Source organism: Neomonachus schauinslandi, chromosome 1 (genome assembly GCF_002201575.2).
Source record: "Neomonachus schauinslandi chromosome 1, ASM220157v2, whole genome shotgun sequence".
In the NCBI taxonomy this organism is placed as follows: domain Eukaryota; kingdom Metazoa; phylum Chordata; class Mammalia; order Carnivora; family Phocidae; genus Neomonachus; species Neomonachus schauinslandi.
This window is the reverse complement of record NC_058403.1, coordinates 22,053,038-22,075,520: the sequence shown is the minus strand read 5'-3', so window position 1 is coordinate 22,075,520 and position 22,483 is coordinate 22,053,038. Positions and strand designations below refer to the sequence as shown.

The following is a 22,483-nucleotide window of genomic DNA, read 5'->3' as shown; positions in this document are numbered from 1 at the left end:
TATTTTCATTTTTTTTCCTTTAATTAGTTGAAGTTGCAAGTTTTAGTAATGTATTTCCCTACATAAATCCTCCTTGCCCTCCTAGAATACTGAAGACAGTTACTGATTCAGCGCATATATGTCAGGCACTATTCTAAACACTGAGGAAATTAGTTTGGTGTCATATCATCTCTGTTTTACTATCCAGGCAACAGGACAGAGAAATGCTTATGCCATGAGTTAGTGAGAGTCAGCTAGTTTGGTCCCAGGGCACATCATTTTAACTATTCTGCTGTACTTGTCATTTCCTGCTTAATAATCAGTTCTAGAAATCCGGCAGGAATTTATTTAGTTTTTACCAGTCTATTGATTGTGAAATTGTCCATAAATTGTGGCATACATTTTTATGCCAATTTAAATAAAATATTGCCTTACCATTTTTTTTATAATTTGACAGAAAATATCAGTAATAATTCTGATATCATTTCAAGTATAATTAAATATAATTTATACAAGAGAGGCATTAGACTCATGGAAATTATATGTGTGCTTCAGATATTTTTACCTAAGGGTAAGGAAAATATGCATTTCATACTCCTTATAGTATTTATTGTAATAGAAGATATTGGAAACAACCTAAATGTCTGTTGGTTGGACACTGGCCAAATATATAGTGCATACATACAATGGGATAGTATGTGCCATGAAAAAGAAAGAGGCAGCTCTAAATGTTCTAGCGTTCATTGAAAAGGCAAAATTATATTCAGTTAGTATGTACCATTTGTATAAAAATAACTCCCTGCATTTTCACGCATATATGCTAGTATATGAATAGAAGGAATGTCTCTGGAAAACAGTTTGAAAATGTGCTTGCCTCTATGATAGGTAACTTAATATCCTGTAAATAGGAATGGTAGGGAAGTGTACCTTTCTCTACATACCCTTTGTAGAATTCTGTAATATATGAATACACTAGCTAATTGAAAATGTAAAAGATCACTAAAAACAAAAATAAGGATTTTAAGACAACTCACCCATGTTCTCTTGTAACTCTTTTAATTTCCTTTTAGTAATGTTTATTTTATTATTTCTAGTTTAAAGTGGTTTGCTTATGTATTATTTTCAATAAGGAGGATACAATTAAAATCCAAATTCACTATCTTCTTTTTTTTTGCATTCTATTTTATTTAATTCACACCCCTAGATCTGCACCTGTTAATATAAACATAAAATCCAACACTTTGAATCACTTTTTTGCTCAGAGTCAGCAATAGCCACATTTTTCCAAACAGTATCATCCTCTATGTCATCAAGGGCATTGATATCATAAAGAATTTTTTAAAAGAATCCATCATTGCTGTTGTTTCTTGTTTGCAAAAAACAATAGCAAACAAAACAACATAAAGCTAAAATTTAATGGTGGTGGGCTCGTTAATCATCTTTACTACTATATAGATTTTGCTTCCTTGGAGTCCCTATTCAGGTTGCTGAACACATCAGAATCACCAGGTCTCACAGACATTTGCATTTTAGAGGTATAAAAGGTTCTTCACTATTAACTCTAGATTATAGAGTTCTAGATTTTCTTCCATTTCTATTAACATCCATTCGTCAGATTTTGAAGTGTATGTATGTGAGGGACCTACAAACTGAAATAAGAGCAATATCAAACCTGCCACCTGATCAAAAGTTTTTTATCATTCTCAATATTTTCCTGTTTGAGAGTCAGCATTTGTAAGTGATGTTAAATATTTGTGCCATTGTTGGGGTTTGATTGTTTGATTTATTTTGTATGTACTCTTAGTTTACTTGATTTTTAAGAACTAATTTTAATGTCATGTATTTGTCATTACAATATTAAATAGATTTAATGTGCCTAGTGCTCCATCATTACATCACTCCCTCACCTTCAACCTCCGGCAAGCAGTGATCTTTTTATTTTCTCTATAACTTTGCTTTTTACAGAATTCAGTGTAATTGGGATTACATGGTATGTAGCCTTTTCAGACTGGCTTATTTTCCTTATGAATATGCATTTAAAGTTCTCCCAGGTCTTTTTGTGGCTAGATAGCTCATTTCTCTTTATTGCTGAATAATATCCAATTGTATGGATGTACCACCGTTTGTTTATCCATTCACCCGTTGAAGGACATTTTAGTTGGTTCCAATTTGGGGCAGTTATGATAAAACTTCTATAAACATTCATGTGGAGATTTTTGCATGGGCATAAGTTTTCAGTTCATCTGGGTAAATATGTTAGAGTACAGTTGCAAGATTGTATGGTAAGACTATGTCCCTGGGTATGTGAGGACCCCTATCCCTCCCTTACTTTTTTTTTTTTGTATTTGTGCCATAATTATAATCTGCATTATGAGTGTATCATTCTCAACGCTTTTATCTCACTTTACCCTTTATCATCACTAAATGCCTTCCTTGTTTTTCTTTCTTTTTGTCATTTTTTGAGGAATGAAACTTTGCAGTAAACTTTCTAATTTTATGAAAATTCCACAATTATGTAAAATTACACTTATTCTCATATTTTAAAAATCCAATAAAGATGACATGGATTTGAAATTACAAATGAAAACATCATGCATATGTGTTATAATATTGTTTTTATGTAAACTATTTTCTTGAAAACATGAATATGTAAAGTCAATATCATATTAAAGTTAAAATCATTCATATAATTCATAAAAAACATTTAAAACAATGCTACATCTCATATATATAAATTTTATCTTCTAAATATTAATATAGAAGCAATATTTCTGATGCTATATTTCAAATTTAAAAAATCTAAAGCATATGGCTTCTTAGGGGGAAAAAGCTATTTCATGTCATAATTTCCTTTAACAAAATATTTTTTATTTATTTTCCAAAATAAACTGCACAATCAAATTTAAAATTTGGACTTTTCCAAAAAATTAACACAATTTTGATGAAAAAAAAAAGAATCCTAGATAAAATGGAATTTCTCCTTTCTATTTTTTCTGAGTGAAAATTATGTGGTTGAGATGAATTTAAATGAAAAAAAAAATTCTTAGGGTATTCTTAATCTGACCATGCTGGATTTTTGGCAGGGGGAGGTGGGATTATGTGGAGATTCTAAACTATGTTTCATAATGCATCTATTTTTACATTACATAAGTAAGGTTTTCTTGTTTGTTTATTTTTCTAGGAAAGATGGATCGAAAGAACCAATAGTGGAGATGAGAACAGAGGATGAAAGAATCACTAATCATGAGGATGGGAGCCCGGTAAATGAGCCAAATGAAACCACACCACTAACAGAACCTGAGTAAGTAGCTTCAAATGCTTTATTATTTTTGGATAAATATTTGTAAAATGATAACATTATCATTCCTTGTAGCATATACTTACAAATAACATCAAGTAGAAAAATATTTCTTTTTCAAAGAAAATAGATGAGAATATCGAAAACCATTTTCTAGAGAGACATTACATATGAAAATTTTGTATCAATGCCAGAGAAAATCTACTGTTCAAACACATATTTATAATTTTATGTAAAAATGTCAAAAAGATGGAACATGTTAGAGTTGGATTTTCTTACACTTATTTTACTTTTTAAGAAAGTGATACTTTCAGGGCACCAGGAGTGCTCAGTCAGTTAAGGTTAAGTATCTGACTCTTGATTTCAGTTTAACTCATGATCTCAGGGTTGTGAGATTGAGCCTGTGTCTGCCTCTGTACTCAGTGGGCAGTCTGCATGAGATTCTCTCTTTCCCTCTCCCTTTGCCCTTGCCCCTCCCCCATTCATGCACTCCTCTCTCTCTCTAAAATAAATAAATTAGGGGCACCTGGGTGGCTCAGTGGTTAAGCATCTACCTTTGGCCCAGGTCATGATCCCAGAGTCCTGGGATTGAGTCCAGCTTTGGGGTCCCTGCTCAATGGGGAATCTGCTTCTTCCTCTGCCCCGGCCCTGCTTGCTCTCTCACTCTCTCTCAAATAAATAAATAAAATCTTAAAAAAAATAAAAAATAAAATAAATAAATCTTTAAAAAAAGAAAGTGATACTTTCAAAATGTGATTTTTACTGAAATATAAAAGGGTCAGGAAATTAGCCATTACTCTGAATATGAATATCACAATTTAAAATAAAAATTAAGGGCGCCTGGGTGGCTCAGTTGGTTAAGCGACTGCTTTCGGCTCAGGTCATGATCCTGGAGTCCCTGGATCGAGTCCCGCATCGGGCTCTCTGCTCAGCAGGGGGTCTGCTTCTCCCTCTGACCCTCCCCCCTCTCATGTGCTCTCTCTCTCATTCTCTCTGTCTCAAATAAATAAATAAAATCTTTTAAAAAAATAAAATAAAATAAAATAAAATAAAAATTAATAGTGTGAAAATGTACACAAGTCTACTTTAAAAAGAAAGAATATTCATTAGAAAGAAGAAGAAATACTGTTAAATTGTCTACCATTTTTTATTTTTTTAAAGATTTTATTTATTTATCAGAGAGAGAGACAGAGGCAGGCAGAGGGAGAAGCAGGCTCCTTGCTGAGCAAGGTCGCTGATGCCGAGCTCGATCCCAGGACCCTGGGGTCATGACCTGAGCCAAAGGCAGATGCTTAACCGACTGAGCCACCCAGGCATCCCAAATTGTCTATCATTTTAATGTCTATATAGGAAATGGTGCTTGCTCTCCACTCAAGATTGTATTATTTACTTCTTTCTATACCCATCAGAGCTCCATTATAGCCATAGCAGATATTTCAACTAAATCTGCAAAGATGATGAACATGTGCAAAGATGATGTTCAGACAACATGAAAGTTAAAATGATTAAAGCCAAAGACATTACTAAGGAGTGATAATAGTATTCTATGGAATATATTGAATACAAACAAAACCATGACTATCACATTATTCTTTAAATACTGCTCACTAAAATTACTTCTAAATTATATTGGGGTTTTTTTGTTTATTTTTTTAAGGATTCCTTTTTACCAGCAAACACTTACAGAGAAATTTGATTTGGGTTTCTCATCCTAAATGGAAGGCTGTGTGTTGTCATAAGTGAAGAAAATAACTTATTTCAGAAATGTCTGCTATCTGCTCTCAAGGGGCTGAAATAATTACTATTTAGAGAAATACAAAGTATTACTCTGTAGCTAAATTTTCATATAAATCCTCAGGTCATGTCAGTGACTGCATTTAGAGATTATTACCTTCTAAATTGAAGTTTACTCTTGTAGAGGCAGCTTTTACAAGGTGGGTTCTATGGTTTTTCCTTCAGAAGTTAGAAGTCTTTTCAATGAAGCAAAATTTTACACATAAAACGCATTTCTATCTGTTGATTAACACTTACAATGAGAGATTGGTGCGTATGAAAACTAGCTAAGAACTGGGTATTATATGTAAATGATGAATCACTAAATTCTACTCCCAAAACTAATACTACACTATATGTTAACTAACTGGAGTTTAAATAAAAACTTGAAAATACAAAAAATAAAGCAAAAACAAAAAAAGATGATCTAATAACTACTCCAATCCTCAATTATAGAAAAGAAATACTCAACATAAAAATAATAGAATTAACTGTAATCTTTAAAGAAAGCAATTTAACATAAATGTAAGTAGTGAAAACTATGCATGCAAAAATTCGTCATCCAAGAATTAGTTGAAAACACTGGTTAATTCCAGTGTTATAATTCTTTGAGTAAAAATATATTAAGTATTATGCTAACCTCCCACCCAAGCTCTAAATTTCTCTACATTTTGCTGCTTAGAAGTGACCTTATTGATTTTATCTTTTATTATCAATATTTGCCGTACTTGGGAGTGGGTGAACGGAAGGACTGTGAAAGCATTATTTATAATACGCATAAAATAACCTGCCCTAATAGGTATAAAGTAGATGCTGTTTCCTTCCCAGCAATGCGACATAGTAACATTTACCCATGAGTTACTTTTAATTGGTTAGTTTTCACATAATAGCTTTGATCTTCAGAACATAATGGCTTGCTCTTCTCATTCAAAAACAGAAAAGAAATCACACATAAATCCCAGAGAAACTAGCATAGTAGCATTCACTACCCCACAAAATTGTGACCTTAAAGTACGGAATTGAACTGGAATTTGTTTTTGATGTGGAAAAAATATTTTGTCAAGGGAGGAAATCTTCCCCCCAAAGCTGTGTAAATAAGGCATAATCATAAACCACTGGACTCAAGACCGGTAGAAAAAACTATACATCTTGAATCATTGTCATCATAGTAAGATTTGTGAAGCTATTGTTAAAAAATAAAGGGCCACCTGAGTGGCTCAGTCAGTTAAGTGTTGGCCTTCAGCTCAGGTCATGATTCCAGGCTCCTGGGATCAAGCCCTGCATCAGGCTTCCCACTGAATGGGGAGTCTACTTCCCCCTCTCCCTCTGCCCCTTCCCCTGCTCTTGCTCTCTCAACTAAATAAGTAAAATCTTAAAAAAAAAAAAAAAAAAAGAAGAAGAAGAAAGCAAGCAAGCAAGCAAGCTTGTTTTCCTTCATAGGTTATAATTGAAAGCAACTCTTAAAAAATGTGCATATAAATGATACAAAAATAACAACAAAAATAATAGTGAAAAGAGACCAATTAAAGAAAACATATACAATAAATGTAGAAAAGTGAGAAAGTCCTGAAATATATTTACTTTCTTTTTTTTTTTTTAAGATTTTATTTATTTGACAGAGAGACAGTGAGAGAGGGAACACAAGCAGGTGGAGTGGGAGAGGGAGAAGTAGGCTTCCCGCGGAGCAGGGAGTCTGATGCAGGGCTCGATCCCAGGAGCCTGGGATCATGACCTGAGCTGAAGGCAGACACTTAACGACTGAGCCACCCAGGCACCGCTTACTTTCATTAAGTTTCAAAGAACATAGCTAATTCCCCCAGCTTTTGAAGTATGTAACAGAATATGGCAGCAACTATTAATGATTTTTATTTGAAAAAACTTAGGTACTAGTAACTCACCTAGTTGACATATAAAAATACTGGCTTGTGGGGGCCTGGGTGGCTCAGTCGGTTAAGCATCTGCCTTTGGCTCAGGTCATGATCCCGGGATCCTAGGATAGAGTCCCGCATTGGGCTCCCTGCTCCATGGGGACCCTGTTTCTCCCTCTGCCTCTCTCTCTCTTTCTGTCTCATGAATTAAAAAAAAAAAATGCTGGCTTGTTTAGATTCTAAACAATTCTATTTTATGTATCAATAACTGGTTACCAAATCTAAGCCACCCTATAGTGAATGATTTGGTGCATCTAAAACTACAAATACATTGTTTCATTCATCATTTTGCAGTACATCACATTTTTACAATGGATAATATTGTCTAATTATTTTTCTATCATTTTGATATTACTTTAACAAATCTGATTTTTTTCATTCTAATAATTGTAGATATTGACTTCTATTAGGCAGTAACTTAGTATTAGGGAGTACCACTCAAACTGCATTAGAAAATGAAGTTCATTATTTTATACTTCCTTCCAGAAAATTGCCTTTAAAAGAAGAAAATGGAAAAGAAGTCTTAAATCCAGAAACTATAGAAATTAAGGTTTCTAACGACATCATACAATCAAAAGAAGACGATAGCAAAGCATAACACCAAGATCACAGAGGCTTGAACATGCTACAAAGAGCATTTGGATTGCAGTGACCCTATGACCAAAACTATTCCATTTACCTTAATTTCTTGGGAAACTTCTAGCTTGGAATAGCTTGTACACATATACATATGATCAAATATTCCTGCCCATGTTCCATTACCTTTTGTTGTTGTTGTTATTGTTGTTGTTTATTTTGTTATGAATTTCAATATAGAGACCTGACTGGCACCAACTCTTGGGTATCAATTTGATTCTGTGATTGAAATACTGCAATTTATTATACAGCTAAAGTGCTCTGTTTCTTAAGGACTATATATTTCATCAACAACCTCTCCCACAAATAGGGGTTTAAGAAAAAACAAAAGGAAAAAAAAGCTTTGTGAGCTAAATGTATAAGAAAGCCCTGCATGTTTTTCATCCTATCTTGGGCAAACAGATTATTAACGTGGATTTCAGTTTAAGATGAAAACAGTTAATAATTATCAGGAGAATTTCAGGGAACTTGGGCTTGAAGGAGCCAGTTATCTTTAGCAGATATTAAAAATTGAGAGAAACTTTGGAAAATTCTTTCTAAGTTATAGTTACAGTGCTATTTGAATGTTAAGTTTTGATAGACTGAATTGCCAGATCAAAATTGTTACCCATTTGAACGAATATCTGTTGTGTGTAAGATTAGATTAGAAAGATTCCGTAAATCTCTCTCTTTATATATGCCATAATCACTCACAATGGATTACACAAAAAAATAAATGTATTGCAAGTGAAAATAATATTGATTTCTGCCCTCAGCTTCAAATAAAGTAAATTGAAATGGTAACAATATCAATGTTGTCTTGATATATTTATAAATACGTGATTATATTTTACCTTTAAAATAATTTTATCAAAAAAGTAAGTCCTTAGTGTTGAAATACTTCAAACCATATCCTCAGATACATTTTTTTGACCACTGTTTTAGATGATCTTGGTTTAAAAATTCATTTTCCCAGTGTTACAGGGAATCATCATTAAATGTAATTGGCTAATGGAAATTAAAATCCTTAGTGGTTAAATAAAGAAGAAAATAACATGTAAACATGCCATAAAAGTGTCAGTGATAAACAACTGAATTGCCACTATCTGTTTTTCTTTTGGGCGTTGTAGCTCGAAGTCACTTTAAGATTTTGATAAACAACTTTGGTTGAAGAAATTCCTCGGCTATTCAACACAAACTTTCTAATATTACTTTTAGGGCCTGTACCAGAATAAAATACTTATGAACTTCCAAGCTATGCAAGCTCCCAGAGGTAAAAGACTAAAACATGATTTTCACTCGTATGTAAGGTAAAATAAATGTTATTTATGATTATAAATATACATACCAGTTGGGAGCAGGTTTTAGATTATTTGTTACCCTAGAGAGCCAAAGGTTTCTTTAGGCCCCATTACATCCATAATCTTTAGTGTTTCAGGTGGTATTATAGATCAAATATTGACTGGTTGGGGAATGCATACCAATAGAACATCGGAGGAGAGTTTTAACAGTGCAGGTCAACCTTCTTCCCATGTCTCTCTATAGAGATAATTTGGTGATATATTAAATGCAATATTAATGCTACTCATGAACACTTTTATTTACAAAGTGCTTGAAACTATTAGGCAAGGAAAGACAACCAACTAATTTTACAAACCTTTAGTTATTAGCAGCACAGAATGTGTCCATCTGCATGTTCATGCACTAAATCTCCAGTGTTGTTGCCATAATTCACAGGATTATAGTGCAGGAATCTCCCCTTGATATTTTTTTCTGGCATATTCTGAAGAAAAAGAATTCCTGTGCCTACCTAGGAATTTGAGTAGAAATTATCCACCTGGTCTTTTGATGGATTTGACTGTTGCTATTTAAGTCATGTTTCTCTGATCATCTCTTTGCTTTATTTGACTGTTTTTCCCCCTTTTGTACCAATGTGCTATAACTAGTCAAAGTACTTGAATTTGTTTGTGCAAAGTAAACAAGCATAGTAAAATGTCCATGAAGCAATAGCCATGAATGCTAATTTTTCCTGGATAGGGCTGGTTTTAAACTAATAATGGTGGAAGAATTAGGAAAACTGAGAAACCAGTTTAGCATGTTTACTATTATTATATTTGTGCTATACTTCAAGAGCAGAGAAATCATAATAAAGAACAAATATTTTTGTGTTTCTTCAATTTGAAAGTTCTGTCTCTCTCGTTTCTTTGGACTTTCCATGTAAAGCAATTTACTTAAATATTTCTTTTATATATATACATATATATATATACATATACATATATATGCTGTTAAATTTCTTGCCACTAATGTGGAATAATGATCTGAGGTTAGCAGATAATTTGAAACTAATTGTAGACAGACTGTTTCAAGTGCACTGTTTCAGTTGTCTGGGTGGTCCTTATCTCTTGTCTTTGAAATCTATGCCATTCAGAAGCAAGGCAATACTGTGATTTAAAAAAATAATAACATTTCAATGGAATGCTCCAACTTACTCTATTTGTAAAAGTTTCCAAATAAGAGGTTCTTGTAGTAAATTGTAAAATATTAGTAGAACTGAAATAATCTGTTCTTATTTTTCATTCTTGTTCTAGATTAAACATGCCATATAACTGTATAAATATTATTTCTACTGTCTGAGAGTACTCTTAAGTGTTAGTATAAAATGTCAAAAGAGTTGACTGAATATAATAAGTAGGGTTAAATAATAAGAACCCTATGCTAATTCAAACAAAGAAGAAAAATATCACTGAAAATATTGGTATTTCTTGATAGGTTATGTGCAATTAGGCAATGACAATCTATATTCAACAACATATAAGAAAGAACAGTAATATCAGCATTTTGATAAATATTTTGTTTTTAAAACTGGCACAAATTAACGTGTCAACGCATTTTACAATGATCGGCAAAAGAATTTAGAATTGTGACTTCTAAAAGTTTATTATTTTTGTGGATTGACTTATTGCCATTCTATTGATGCTAAGTCTAACATTAATGTAATGTTTCTCTAGTTTTCCCTTATTTTTAATACTAATACCTATATAAGCATTTTTCAAAGACTATTTGATCCAGCAAACTTTACATGAATCTTAGTCTTTGATTTAACATTTATATAAATAGAAAGATTTTATTAATAAGATTATTTATTTGAGTGCCAACAATTAATTATAACTTTATAATCTTACCTTTATTTTATGTTTCTTATTTTAAATAATTAAGATGTATTTGTGCCTTTGGATTAGCATGACATTCTGCTTTATTAAAAAAAAAAAAACTGCGATCTTTATTGATATATTTTGCTCGTATCTGTGACACTTAAATGGTACTGTTTTATTTACATTTAGTGAATAAGCTCAATTCAAATTACTTTACCTTGAATACAAAATCTAAATATAACAAATTATACTGTGTAACTTATTTTCACTTATGACAAAGAAATTCTTTTGATACACACATAAAATATATTTCATTTTGTCTGTAGTGTTTTAGATAATAAATAGATTCTAGATATCGTTAAAATTGTGTTCTACCACTTACGAGACAATGACAACAGATGACATTTTAAGATAGGGTAAATTATTTTTGTGTCACTTGGGTCTACATTATCCTGTTGTACATTTGTTTGGGCATCATACATCATTCTTTATCGTTGATGGGAAGATAAACTCTGATAAAAATATGTACAACTGAAGTGATAGAAAGAATAATCTCCATTTCTTAATTTAAGAAATATTGGAATAGCATATTACAATTACTTATTAAAGTTGCAATTTCCTTTTTCATGAAGAATGATGTACTTGCTCAATTTCAGTTGCTCATGGAGTTCTTTCTCACAATCATATCCAGAGTGCTTACTCAACAAACTTTAGGAGTGGGTGAAGCTATTTTTTTAAATGAATTGTTTACATTATTTATCTTTAGAGAGGAAAGATTTGAATCTTTGTATTAATCCTTTGAAGCATTATTATATTGTCTCTCACACTGAAATTGCATATGGAAGTATTAGGGTATGCTAAAATTAAACTATAGGAGGTCACAAAAATGAAGTACTTCAATCCTAAAATGAAAATCTTTCAAGAAAGTATCCTACTCATGGGCTTAATCATGTTCTGAAATGAAACAATTATATGTGTAAATGGGAAACATAAAAGAGCCTAGATGTAGTACTTGCTGAACAAATACAATTTCCTTCCAGGTCCTTCCTCCCCTTTTTTAAAAATTGCATTTACCCATGTAGATGCATCTGTTTAACAACATTATATGAGAATGCAATAGATTATTTCCCCTCATAAACTTTTGTATTATATATGTTTAATATTTATTTGATAACACATTTAATATTCTTAAAATATAGCTTATTATTCACTATGGAGTTTTATCAATTACTTAAATACCTTAGCCTGGTACCACCACTTTAATTTTTTATATAATTTTTAGGATTTTCACCACAGCATGTTTGTAATTATTAATATAAAAATTAGTTATATATATTTAATATTGCCACTTTTTTTTTCTAAAACAAAAACACGTAACACACTAAAAGTTGCATCTGGTTTTAGCCTTCTTTGGGAAAAAATAAGCAACGCAATTACTTGGAGCATTTCAAATCACAGCCAGGCACAGGCAAATAGAGGAACAAGGAACTGAAAGAATCAAGAAAGGCAAACTGAACTCTTACATAGGAAGGATGTTAGTGTGAAAAGTGCTGGACCAGAGATTAGGAAACACTGCTTAGATAACAGTTAAGGCCAATTAAATTGATGCAAAGAGAAAGCTGAGTGAAATACAGAGGAGAAAGATAACACAGAACCTAATATTCAATTTTGTGGATAGGATTTTTTTCAAGAACAATATGCATTATATACAATAAATGGTATTGTTAAGAGCAAATATATTTGTTCCAATTCTTAAAAGAATGTTCATGGTTTAGCATTTTTGTCTCTAAACTCTGTTAAGAATATGTGAACTTCTTACAAATAAAGTTAAAGAAACTTTTTTCCTTTTGGTGTATGAATTCTAGGCTGTGTTAAGTGTGCATTAAAACATACTTTTATTTTCTTTAACGTATATATCCATTCAAATTCTATATTCTTAAGTTAGCTACCACAAAGTTTTCTTATTGTTTCAATATGGTATGTCCCTATGAAACGCTGTATATATATATATGTCTAAACTGTAAAAATTATACTGCAACTGTTGAAGTTTTGTATTTATGAGAGACATTGAAAGTATGGCTTACAGTATATCAAAATTGTCACTCTTCACCATTTGTATATTAATAGTAAAGATACTTTTACTTTAATAAAGTGTTGCATTTACGTTTATTTTGAATACCATCTCTGCAGTGAGTGAGCTTACGACTTGACATATATTTTCATTTTTTTTCAGATATTTTCATTTTTAAAGAATTTCCAAACCGATCTCTCTCTCTCTATATATATATATAAAAGGAATGCTTCCTGCCATTTTGCCTTACCCTGAGTCACAATCTTTTGATAATAAACAGTAGGTAAGAGCAGTGCTTCTCAAAATATGGTCTCCAAACCAGCAGCATTAGCACCTGGGAATTTGTTAGAAATAAATATAAGTTTCTGGACCTCACTAGAGACCTCTTAAATCAGAAGAATCTGGGAGAGGATAAAGGAGTTTGTGTTTTAACAAGCCTTTCTAGTAATCCTAATGCACACAGAAATTTGAGATCCAGTGGATTGGAGACACATTTTGGGTGACAATCTAGAAGTTAAAAACTTATAGTTCATGTTGAAATTTTATTTCTCATTATTATATAGATTATCTTCTTGCAGGACTTCATGAGTTATAAAATCAGAGAAGCTTATCATTCCTCACATGCTTTCATAAGGTGTTTTCCTTTTTTTAACCGGTGTAAAGGTCAACTTATTCTTAAAATGAAAAAAAAAAAAAAAAGCAAATACCAAATTTTCACAAGGGAGCAATTTTCAACATAAGCCTTACAAATACCACAAAGTACATATGTATGTAGAATAAAAATAACATTAAATAGGTGGTGAAGAATGAAAAAAAGGCATTTATATATTGTGCTTGTTCTGTCAGTATCCTGTATTTAATTAAAAGAACGATTATAATAAAATACAAAATATACCATGAGAAAGAGGCTAAAACGAAATCTCTGATATATGATAAAAATGGATAAAAAATATTTTAGAGAATTTCTTCTACTTCTTTCTAACCTAAGCCATCACCTACTATAATCCTCTTTATTTGTAATATAGGTAATGAATGTATGTCTTCTAAGATTCATGTCATACATGGGGTAGCACTTTAAATTTCTTTTAAAATTTATTTTTCTGAATGAATTTCAACACCTAAATTAGAATGTTTTCAAATCATAAATAATGTTTTCTGTTTTATGTGAAGTGTCTTATATATGTTCTTACCCTTGGCATAACTTTGTTTTCTAAAATAAAATGCATACATTTGGATATTTTCATTTTCCTGGGTAACTTAACTCATCTTCCACAGACAGAATATTTTTTTGGGAGGAGGGGATTCAGGGGGGAGGCAACTGTACTATTGTACTAGAATAATATTAAATTTAATCAAAATTTAATATTATTCTGTTATTTTATTAATCTAGCAGGCTATAAAGACAGACGTTTCTAGTATTAAGATATCTTAGTATTTGGGGGAAAAAAAAGTTTAACTTGGTGATTCAGTTCACACCAACATCTCTTTTTTCACTTTGAATTTCCACATTCCCCTGCAGATCCCTTTATCTTTCTTTATCTGCCATTTCACAAGCATGGTCAATGTCTAAAACTCACCTGGCAAGATTGAGATATATAGAAGAAAGAATGATTGCCAAAATTAGTCCAATCACACCAAGAAATCTAGCAATTACAAACTTTCTTGGAAGAGTCATTTTTAAAGTGGAGGGTTGTAGAAGGAAGTTGTAATGTTCCCCCTTATAAAGAGGAATGGAACCTATACTAGAGATCATTCAGTGGGGGGTGGGGAAGTTTGCCACCTAGTCTGACCACGTGAAGCTCCCCTGACAATTCTAATGGAAACACCCCCTTGAAAAACATAAACAAAATTTTCACTAACTCAAAAACCAAGAGATCCATATCATTACTCACCAGAAGAAAATATTAAAGAAAGTCTCACAAAGTTGAAAAAAGGGATAGAACTGAGATCACTAAAGTAATATTAGGAAACAGATAAGAACCCAGATATTAGAATTAGAATATACCAGGGCTCACATTCCAATTCTAAAACTATTGCTAGCTCTGAATTTTAGCAATTTATGTAAAAACTTAAACCTTGATTTCATCATCTATAAAATGTGGTTAGTTCTAAAGTGGATATTGATCTCCAAGAGTTGATGTAAAGATTTATGGAGATAATGTTAATAAAACTCTTTATGCAGTATCTACCACAGAAAATACCAGTAAGTGGTATCCATGATTATCTCTATATCTGCCATATTTTAACACTGATTCTATTAAGTTGTGTTAGACACCTACTTCACATTCTTTAGAGACTGACCATAAATAAGTCAATTATTTAATAATTCATTAAATTGTTTACTGATAGATTAAATTTGAGGCATTGGAAAAGTTGAAAGCATGTCTTTCCATTTCATTATTTCTTCTACTTCTGTTTCAATTATCTTTTGCTGAATAATAAGTCAAGCCAAAATGTAATGGCTTAAAATATATATTAACATATAAAACATATATCAACAATATATTACTTTTCATGACCGTATCTGTTAACTTGACTCAGCTTGGCAATTATTTTGCTCCACATGGTGTAGCTGAGTTCACTTATGTGGCTACTGGTTTCTAAAAGGAAACCCTAAAACTGGAAGCATTGATGTGTATGTACTTACCAAGACTCTATTTGCATCACACTTGCAATATTCAACTGGCGAATAAACACATAGTTAATTGTGTGAGCATAATGGTGTGTAATAAGAGCATGATATATTTGAGCAACACTCATGTTATAAGTATGGAAACATCCTCCTTCTGTCCCCTAGGGTTTCACATTTTTTCCACATGCAAAATTTACTTCTTCCCTTCCCAAGATTTTTAAAGTCTTCTTTCTTTTTTTTTTAAGATTTATTTATTTATTTGAGAGAGCGAGAATGAGATAGAGAGAGCATGAGAGGGGGGAGGGTCAGAGGGAGAAGCAGACTCCCTGCCGAGCAGGGAGCCCGATGCGGGACTCGATCCCGGGACTCCAGGATCATGACCTGAGCCGAAGGCAGTCGCTTAACCAACTGAGCCACCCAGGTGCCCTAAAGTCTTATTTCATTAGCTCAAGAGAATTGAGCTTAAATTTCAGACTTTATCAACCAAATAATTTTGAGGTATCAATAAGATTCCTCAGGTATTGTGTCTTGGGTGCACTTTTTTAGTACAGAGGCACTAAAAAGACAATTTAACTGCCCCCAGAAAACCCTACAGACAACCGTGAGACATGAGCAGAAAAATAACATAGACATTGCCATTTAAAATAAAGAGGGAGGAAATGGAGGAATTCAACAATTCGTGTGTCTGTAGAAATACTGAAGTCCAGCCAATCAAACATTACCAGTTCCCCTTTCCTCCAGCATAGGGCATTTTCCTTGGTTTGGATCCAGTTCTACTCTCCCTAGGAGTGGTTACCTAATCCATTGCTCTCAGGCTCTTAGGATAACTCTGAGATATTCTTCCTTTTCTGTAGGAAATGGTGTGTGGTTGTAGCTGAGCAAATTTGTCTTGCTACCTGGCCAGATATATCTAGTACTGATATATCAAGTCCCATTAAGTCCCATTAAGTTGAAGCTGATACAACTCCTTTAAAAACTGTGTTTTTTTTTTTTTCTTAATGTATCAAATTATAACCACTACAAATCTACACTCTCAAATCTTTTTAAGACAGTGTCCTCTCGGTCTTGGGCTGCAAAGTGAGGTGCTATTGAATAATGCTCTTAAGATCCTTAAAAGCTTGTTTGTCTAATTAAGAAAGTCTACAAGGCACTTCCTTAAATTTCTGTGACCAAAACAAAGGACACCATTGTTGTGAGTTTTGACCTCAAGATTATGTTTTACTGACAATAGCCTAATTTGATATTTATCCTTATGCCATTTATTGCTTTGACAAACTTTTGACAGCTCTAAGTGTGGGAATGAGAGAACAAGTCTTGGGTAAAAAATAATTCCTCTAAATTCTGCTTAAAATTTCAGCATCTATCTTGTTAGCACATCTTTCTCTTGAAAGATCTTTTCATACCTGAGAGGAAAAAAGGGATAGATACCACTTTCAGTATGCTGCCTGGAAATCTCCTTAGTCAGATTCACAAACTCATTAGTTCTATTTTCTGCTTTCCAATTTATCACAGGCAACAGTTTCCCTAATTGTTCTGTCAGTATGAAACGTGATTTTCTTTGTCTCCACTGTCTGATAGTAACTGTTCTAGCAACTTACCCACATTCAGTCCTCTAGCTCCTACTCAGTCACAAAGCGAAGGACAGAAGTTTCAGATTTTGTTACAGTAGTAACCCACTTGCAGTTACAGTTTGTCTTTCACTTACGTGAGTTGTATTGTTTTCCTATTGCTGCTATAAGAAAGTAAAAGGAAGTTGATGACCTTAAAAAAGAAACTCAGGATGCCTCGGTGTCACAGTCCTTTAAGTGCATGATTCTTGGTTTTGGATTAGGTCATGATCTCAGGGTCCTGGGATCAAACCCCGCATCAGGATCCCCCCCCATTGGGTTCCAGGTTCAGTGGGGAGTCTGCTTAAGATTCTCTCTCCTTTTCCCTCTCGCTCGTACTCTCTCTCTCTCAAATAAGTAAATAAATCTTAAAACACACACACACACAAACGCAAATTTATTATTCCATAGTTGTAAAGGTGAGACTCTGATATGGGCTTCACTGGGCTAAAATCAAGGTGCCAGCAGGATTGTGTTAGTCTGAAGGCTTCTAGAATGTCTTAATTCAAGCTGCTGTAACAAGTTACCAAAGTATCTGTGGCTAAAACAACAAACATTTATTTCTTACCGTTCTGGATGCTGAAAGTCTGAAATTAGGGTGCCAGCATGGGTGGGTTCTTGGTGAAGGCCCTCTTTCTGGTTATGTCCTCACATGGCCTTTCCTTGGTGTGTGCATTCAGGCAGTAAAAGAAGAGGGGGTGGGTGGAGGGAGGGAAAGAGGGAGGGGGAGAGAAAGAAAGAATGGGGGGAGATCTCATTTATAATTCTCTTTTTATGAGGGCATTAACCTTAACATGAAGGCTTGACTCTCATGACCTAATCTAACCCTAATTACCTCCCACATGCTTTACCTCTAAATACCACCACACTGGAGATTATAGTTTCAACATAAAAATTTGAGGGGGATATAAATATTCAGTTAATAACATGAAAACTGCCCACATTCCTGGACTCACACTACCCTTCCTTCTGCAAAGCCAGCAATGGTATCATTCAGACCTCTGTTTTTATCAACATGCCTTCTCTGACACATACTCCCTGCCTCCCTATTTCTTGTTAAAAAGCCTGGGATCATTTTGAGTCCACCTGGATTATCCAACATAATCCCCCCTTCTCATAACTCCTAACTTAATCAAATCTGCAAAGCCATTTTTTTTTCCCGCCCATGTAAAGCAATATATTTGCAGGACTTAGGGATTAGGACCTAGACATCCTTTGGGGGTTATTGCTCTGCCCATCAATCTACATTATAAACCATTGCCAAATATAATGGTAAAGCAACCACACTGTATTATATTCTGATTTTTCTGTGTTGGCTTTGCTCAGTTTGATTTTTTTTTTTTTTTTTTTTTTTGCCCTAGAGATGTGCTGAGGTCAGTTACACAGCCTCATTCAGCTGCACCTCAGGGGAAACTAGAATGTGGAAAATGTTCTCTCATCCTCTAGGTCTTTCTCCACAGGGCTTCAAATCATTCTGTAGACCAATACAAAGATCTTTAGAGTATGGTGAATGGCTTTCAAAAGAGAGTTTTTCAGGAGCAGAAATTCCAGTGTGCAATTATTTATCAAGACTCTGTTTGCATTAGTCTTGTTAATATGACAACTTCCAAACTTTGTGCCCACCGAGTTACTGTGAGAGAGGATTTCATCAAGAGGCATGATGGATTAGCAGTGACAAATAAAATATATCCTACCAAGCAGTGAAATGGCTCAAAATGTTAAAGTTGCAATAGATAGAAAGAGGTTTTGCACTCAGAAAGAAAATCATAGAATAGAATGAAATAAATAATAGGGTTTATATGGGTACTAGACACCTTGCTGTTAATTCCCATTATTTTTATATCTAAAATTCTGATCTGCAGAAAGATGAAATAGTTTTTCTTGGTTTTATGTATCTGGGAAGTGGCAGAAACAAGATTCAAATTCAGGTCAAGCAACTTCTATTCCGATTTTTTCCATTAAGCATCACATATCAAGAGAGAACATTTATTAATGATGAATTTAAAATTAATCTCTGAATATAACTGGTTTAAACTCAAGAACTTTAGTTATGCTCTGCATATATACATTAAATTTGACAATAAAGCAATATTTATAGAATCAGCTACATAACTTTAAAATATATTTGCTGATGATATATTTAAACGTAAGAAATAAAATATGTACCATCTAAAAAATATAAGGAACAACATTATAGAACATATGTTAAAGCCTGACTATTTAAAATTCAGAGAAAAAATGGTCAACCTCAAATAAAATTAATTTGAATAATCACCTACCTTCTTTTTACTCCAGAGTGCTAAGGAACATTCAAAATCCAATTCTGCAGTCTAAGAATGTTTGGAAAACCGATTACTTTAAATAATCAGTGATATTTAAAAATCAGTAATATTTTAAAAGAGAGAACTGGCTACTTTTTTTTTTAACAGTCTGTTCTATCTCCTCCTGTTGACACGAAATTATTCATAAGTCATGGATTTAAAAACATGTATTTATAATAACCCATATATCTTGGAGATGTCAAATTAGTTATTTTATCATTTATCCAGATTTTAAAGTATCCTATACTTTACAAATTGAGCAATAATTGTGATTTTCAGTGTACATAATAAGTGAATGAAAAATCAAATAATGTTCAGAGAACACACTCTGTTATGGCTTGACTACTTTTAAATTTATTGGGACTTATTTTATGACACAGAATATCATCTATCTTGGCAAATATTCTTTCTAAACTTGAAAAGAATGTGTTTGCTGCTGCATTTTTGTGGAGTGTTCTATGAATATCAATTATGTCACTTTGGTTGATAATGCTACGTAAGGGGTCTACATACTTACTGATTTTATGTCTTCTGGTTCTATCCATTATTCACAGAATGGTGTTAAAATCTGCAACTGTAGTTGTGAATTTGTCTATTTCTCCTTGCAGTTCTATCAGTTTTTGCTGCTTTTGTTTTGAATCTCATTATTAGATATAGAAATATTTAGAATTGTTATGTCTTCCTGATGAATTGGCTCTTTTATCATTGTGAAAAGATCTTGTTTATCCCTCACAAAATTTTTTGCTCTGAAATCTACTTTGTCAGATATTAATACAGACACAATGCTAGCTACCAATAAAAAGAGTGAACTATCATGAACAGTATTGCAAAAGACATGGTAATGCTGATATCTTTTTGATACCATGTTTTCATTTCCTTGGTATACATACCCAAAAGGACTTGTTGGATCACATAGTAGTTCAAATTTTCATTTCTTCAGGAACCTTTATACTGTATACATAGTGGCTATATTCTTACCAACAGGGCACAAGTGTTCCCTTTTCTTCACATTCTTGTCAACACTTGTTATCTCATGTCTTCTTAATAATAGTCATTCTAACAGGTGTGAGGTGACATCTCTTTGTAGTTTTTATTTTCATTTCCCTGATGATTATTGATGTTGAGCATCTTTTCATGTACCTATTGGCCATTTGTGTATAGTTTTGGATATATGTCTATTCAGTTCCTCTACCCATTTTTTAATCAGATTATTTGCTTTTTATTGAGTTGTATGATCCAAAATATGGAAACAACTTAAGTACCCATCAATGGATAGATGGGCAAAGAAGCTGTGATATATAGTATATATATAAAGTGTTTATACACAATAGAATATGATATGCATAAGAAAGTAGAACATTCTGTTATTTGTGACAACATCATGAACATTGAGGGCACTATGTTAAGTGAAATAAGTCAGGTAGAGAGAGACAAATACTGTATGATATCAATTATATGTAGAATCTCAAAAAGCTGATCTTGTAGAAGCAGAGAGTATAATGATGGTTACCAAGGGTAGGGACTGAGTGAGGAAATTGGGTAATGTTGGTAAAAGGGTACAAATTTGCAGTCAGAGGATGAATAAGTTCTGGAGATTTAATGCACAGCATTGTGGTTATAGTCAAAAATACTGTATTGTATACTTTAAAGTTGTTAAGTGACTAGATAACATTTTATCCAGTAAAGTATACCTTAAACCTACACAATGTTATATATCCATTATATATGAATTAAAAAAAAAGAAGTGAATTATTGCAACAAACAATGTACATGATTCTCAAAATTATTTCTTGAGTGAAAAAATTCAGTAACAAGAGAATAGGCTTTGTAATTCCATTTATTAAAAAAAAACAGAAACAAAAACAAAACAAAACAAAACAAATTTTAGAAAATGTAACCTAATCCATAGTGAATTAAGTATCAGTGGTCCTTGGGGTGTGGGGAAACTGAGGTGGAGCAGAAGGAAGAGATTACAAAGTGGTACAGGACAGATTTGGGGGGATGATACATCTATTTATTTTCTTAATTGTTTCGATTCTTTCACAGTTATGTACATTTGACAAAAATAGTCATATTGTATAAATACACATGTACATTCTAGTGTTTACTAATTATGCCTCAACAAGGTTGTCAAAACGAAACATACATTTCTATGGCTCTGATGAAAATACAACAAAATTTGTGCGCTGTAACAATTGATGAGGTCAAGTTATAACTTCTCCAAAAAAGAACATGCATTTTTCACTGAAGATATCAAAACATTATTCATCAAATGCCCTTCAATTTCTAGATGGGAAATTCCAACTACTAAGAATAATTAATGAAATACACTATAAAACATTACCATAATTTAGCCTTTGTTCACTTTCTTTGATATCCCATCTGAAAAAGCCTTATTTTATTCTGACAATTAAGAAAACCGAATTTCTTTCTAAATGAAGTGGGATATTTATTTTGGAGTTTGGAGATATTTTAATGTACCTATGATAGAAAATTAAGTTTTAATTAAAGTGAGTAAGAGTTGTAGCTTAAAAATTATATTCAAAAGTGATGATTGTGAAAAGAGCACCATCGCTTAAAACTCAAGGTGAAATAAAAGGAAGTAAAATAAATTACCTTTGTCAGTTCATTAAGAAAGAATGAGTGAATGAATGAATGAACTGTAATAGACCTAAATGTGAAATGCACAACTATAAAACTCTTAGAAGATAACATAAGAGAAAATTTAGATGACCTTTGGTATGGCAAGACTGTTTACATATGACACCAAAGGCACAATCCATAAAAGAAATAATTTATAAGCTGGACTTCATTAAAGTTAAATACTTCTGCTTTGTAAAAGACAATGTCAAGAGAATAAGAAGAGAAGCCACAGGGGCACCTGGGTGGCTCAGTTGGTTAAGTGTCCAACTCTTGGTTTCAGCTCAGGTCATGATTTCACAGGTTGTGGGATTGAGCTCCACATTGGGCTCTGCTCATTCGGGAGTCTGCTTGAAGATTCTCTCCCTCTGCCCCTCCCCCTACTCTCATGTGCTCTCTCTCTCTCTCTCTCTCAAGTAAATAAATAAAGAAAAAAAGAAGAGAAGCTATAGACCAGGAGAAGA

General features: G+C 32.8%; 1 protein-coding gene and 1 pseudogene across 1 annotated transcript in view; both read left to right on the top strand.

Annotated features, from left to right (window-relative positions):
• NCAM2 (neural cell adhesion molecule 2) overlaps nucleotides 1-7,576 on the top strand; it is a 528,788-nt gene extending 521,212 nt beyond the window's left edge. Inside the window, exons 17-18 of the mRNA XM_044913789.1 lie at nucleotides 3,161-3,280; nucleotides 7,465-7,576. Of these exons, the coding sequence (XP_044769724.1) occupies nucleotides 3,161-3,280; nucleotides 7,465-7,576 (232 nt within the window). The remainder of the gene's footprint in view (nucleotides 1-3,160; nucleotides 3,281-7,464) is intronic.
• Nucleotides 7,577-18,561: 10,985 nt separating this feature from the next.
• LOC110571165 overlaps nucleotides 18,562-22,483 on the top strand; it is a 7,784-nt pseudogene continuing 3,862 nt past the window's right edge.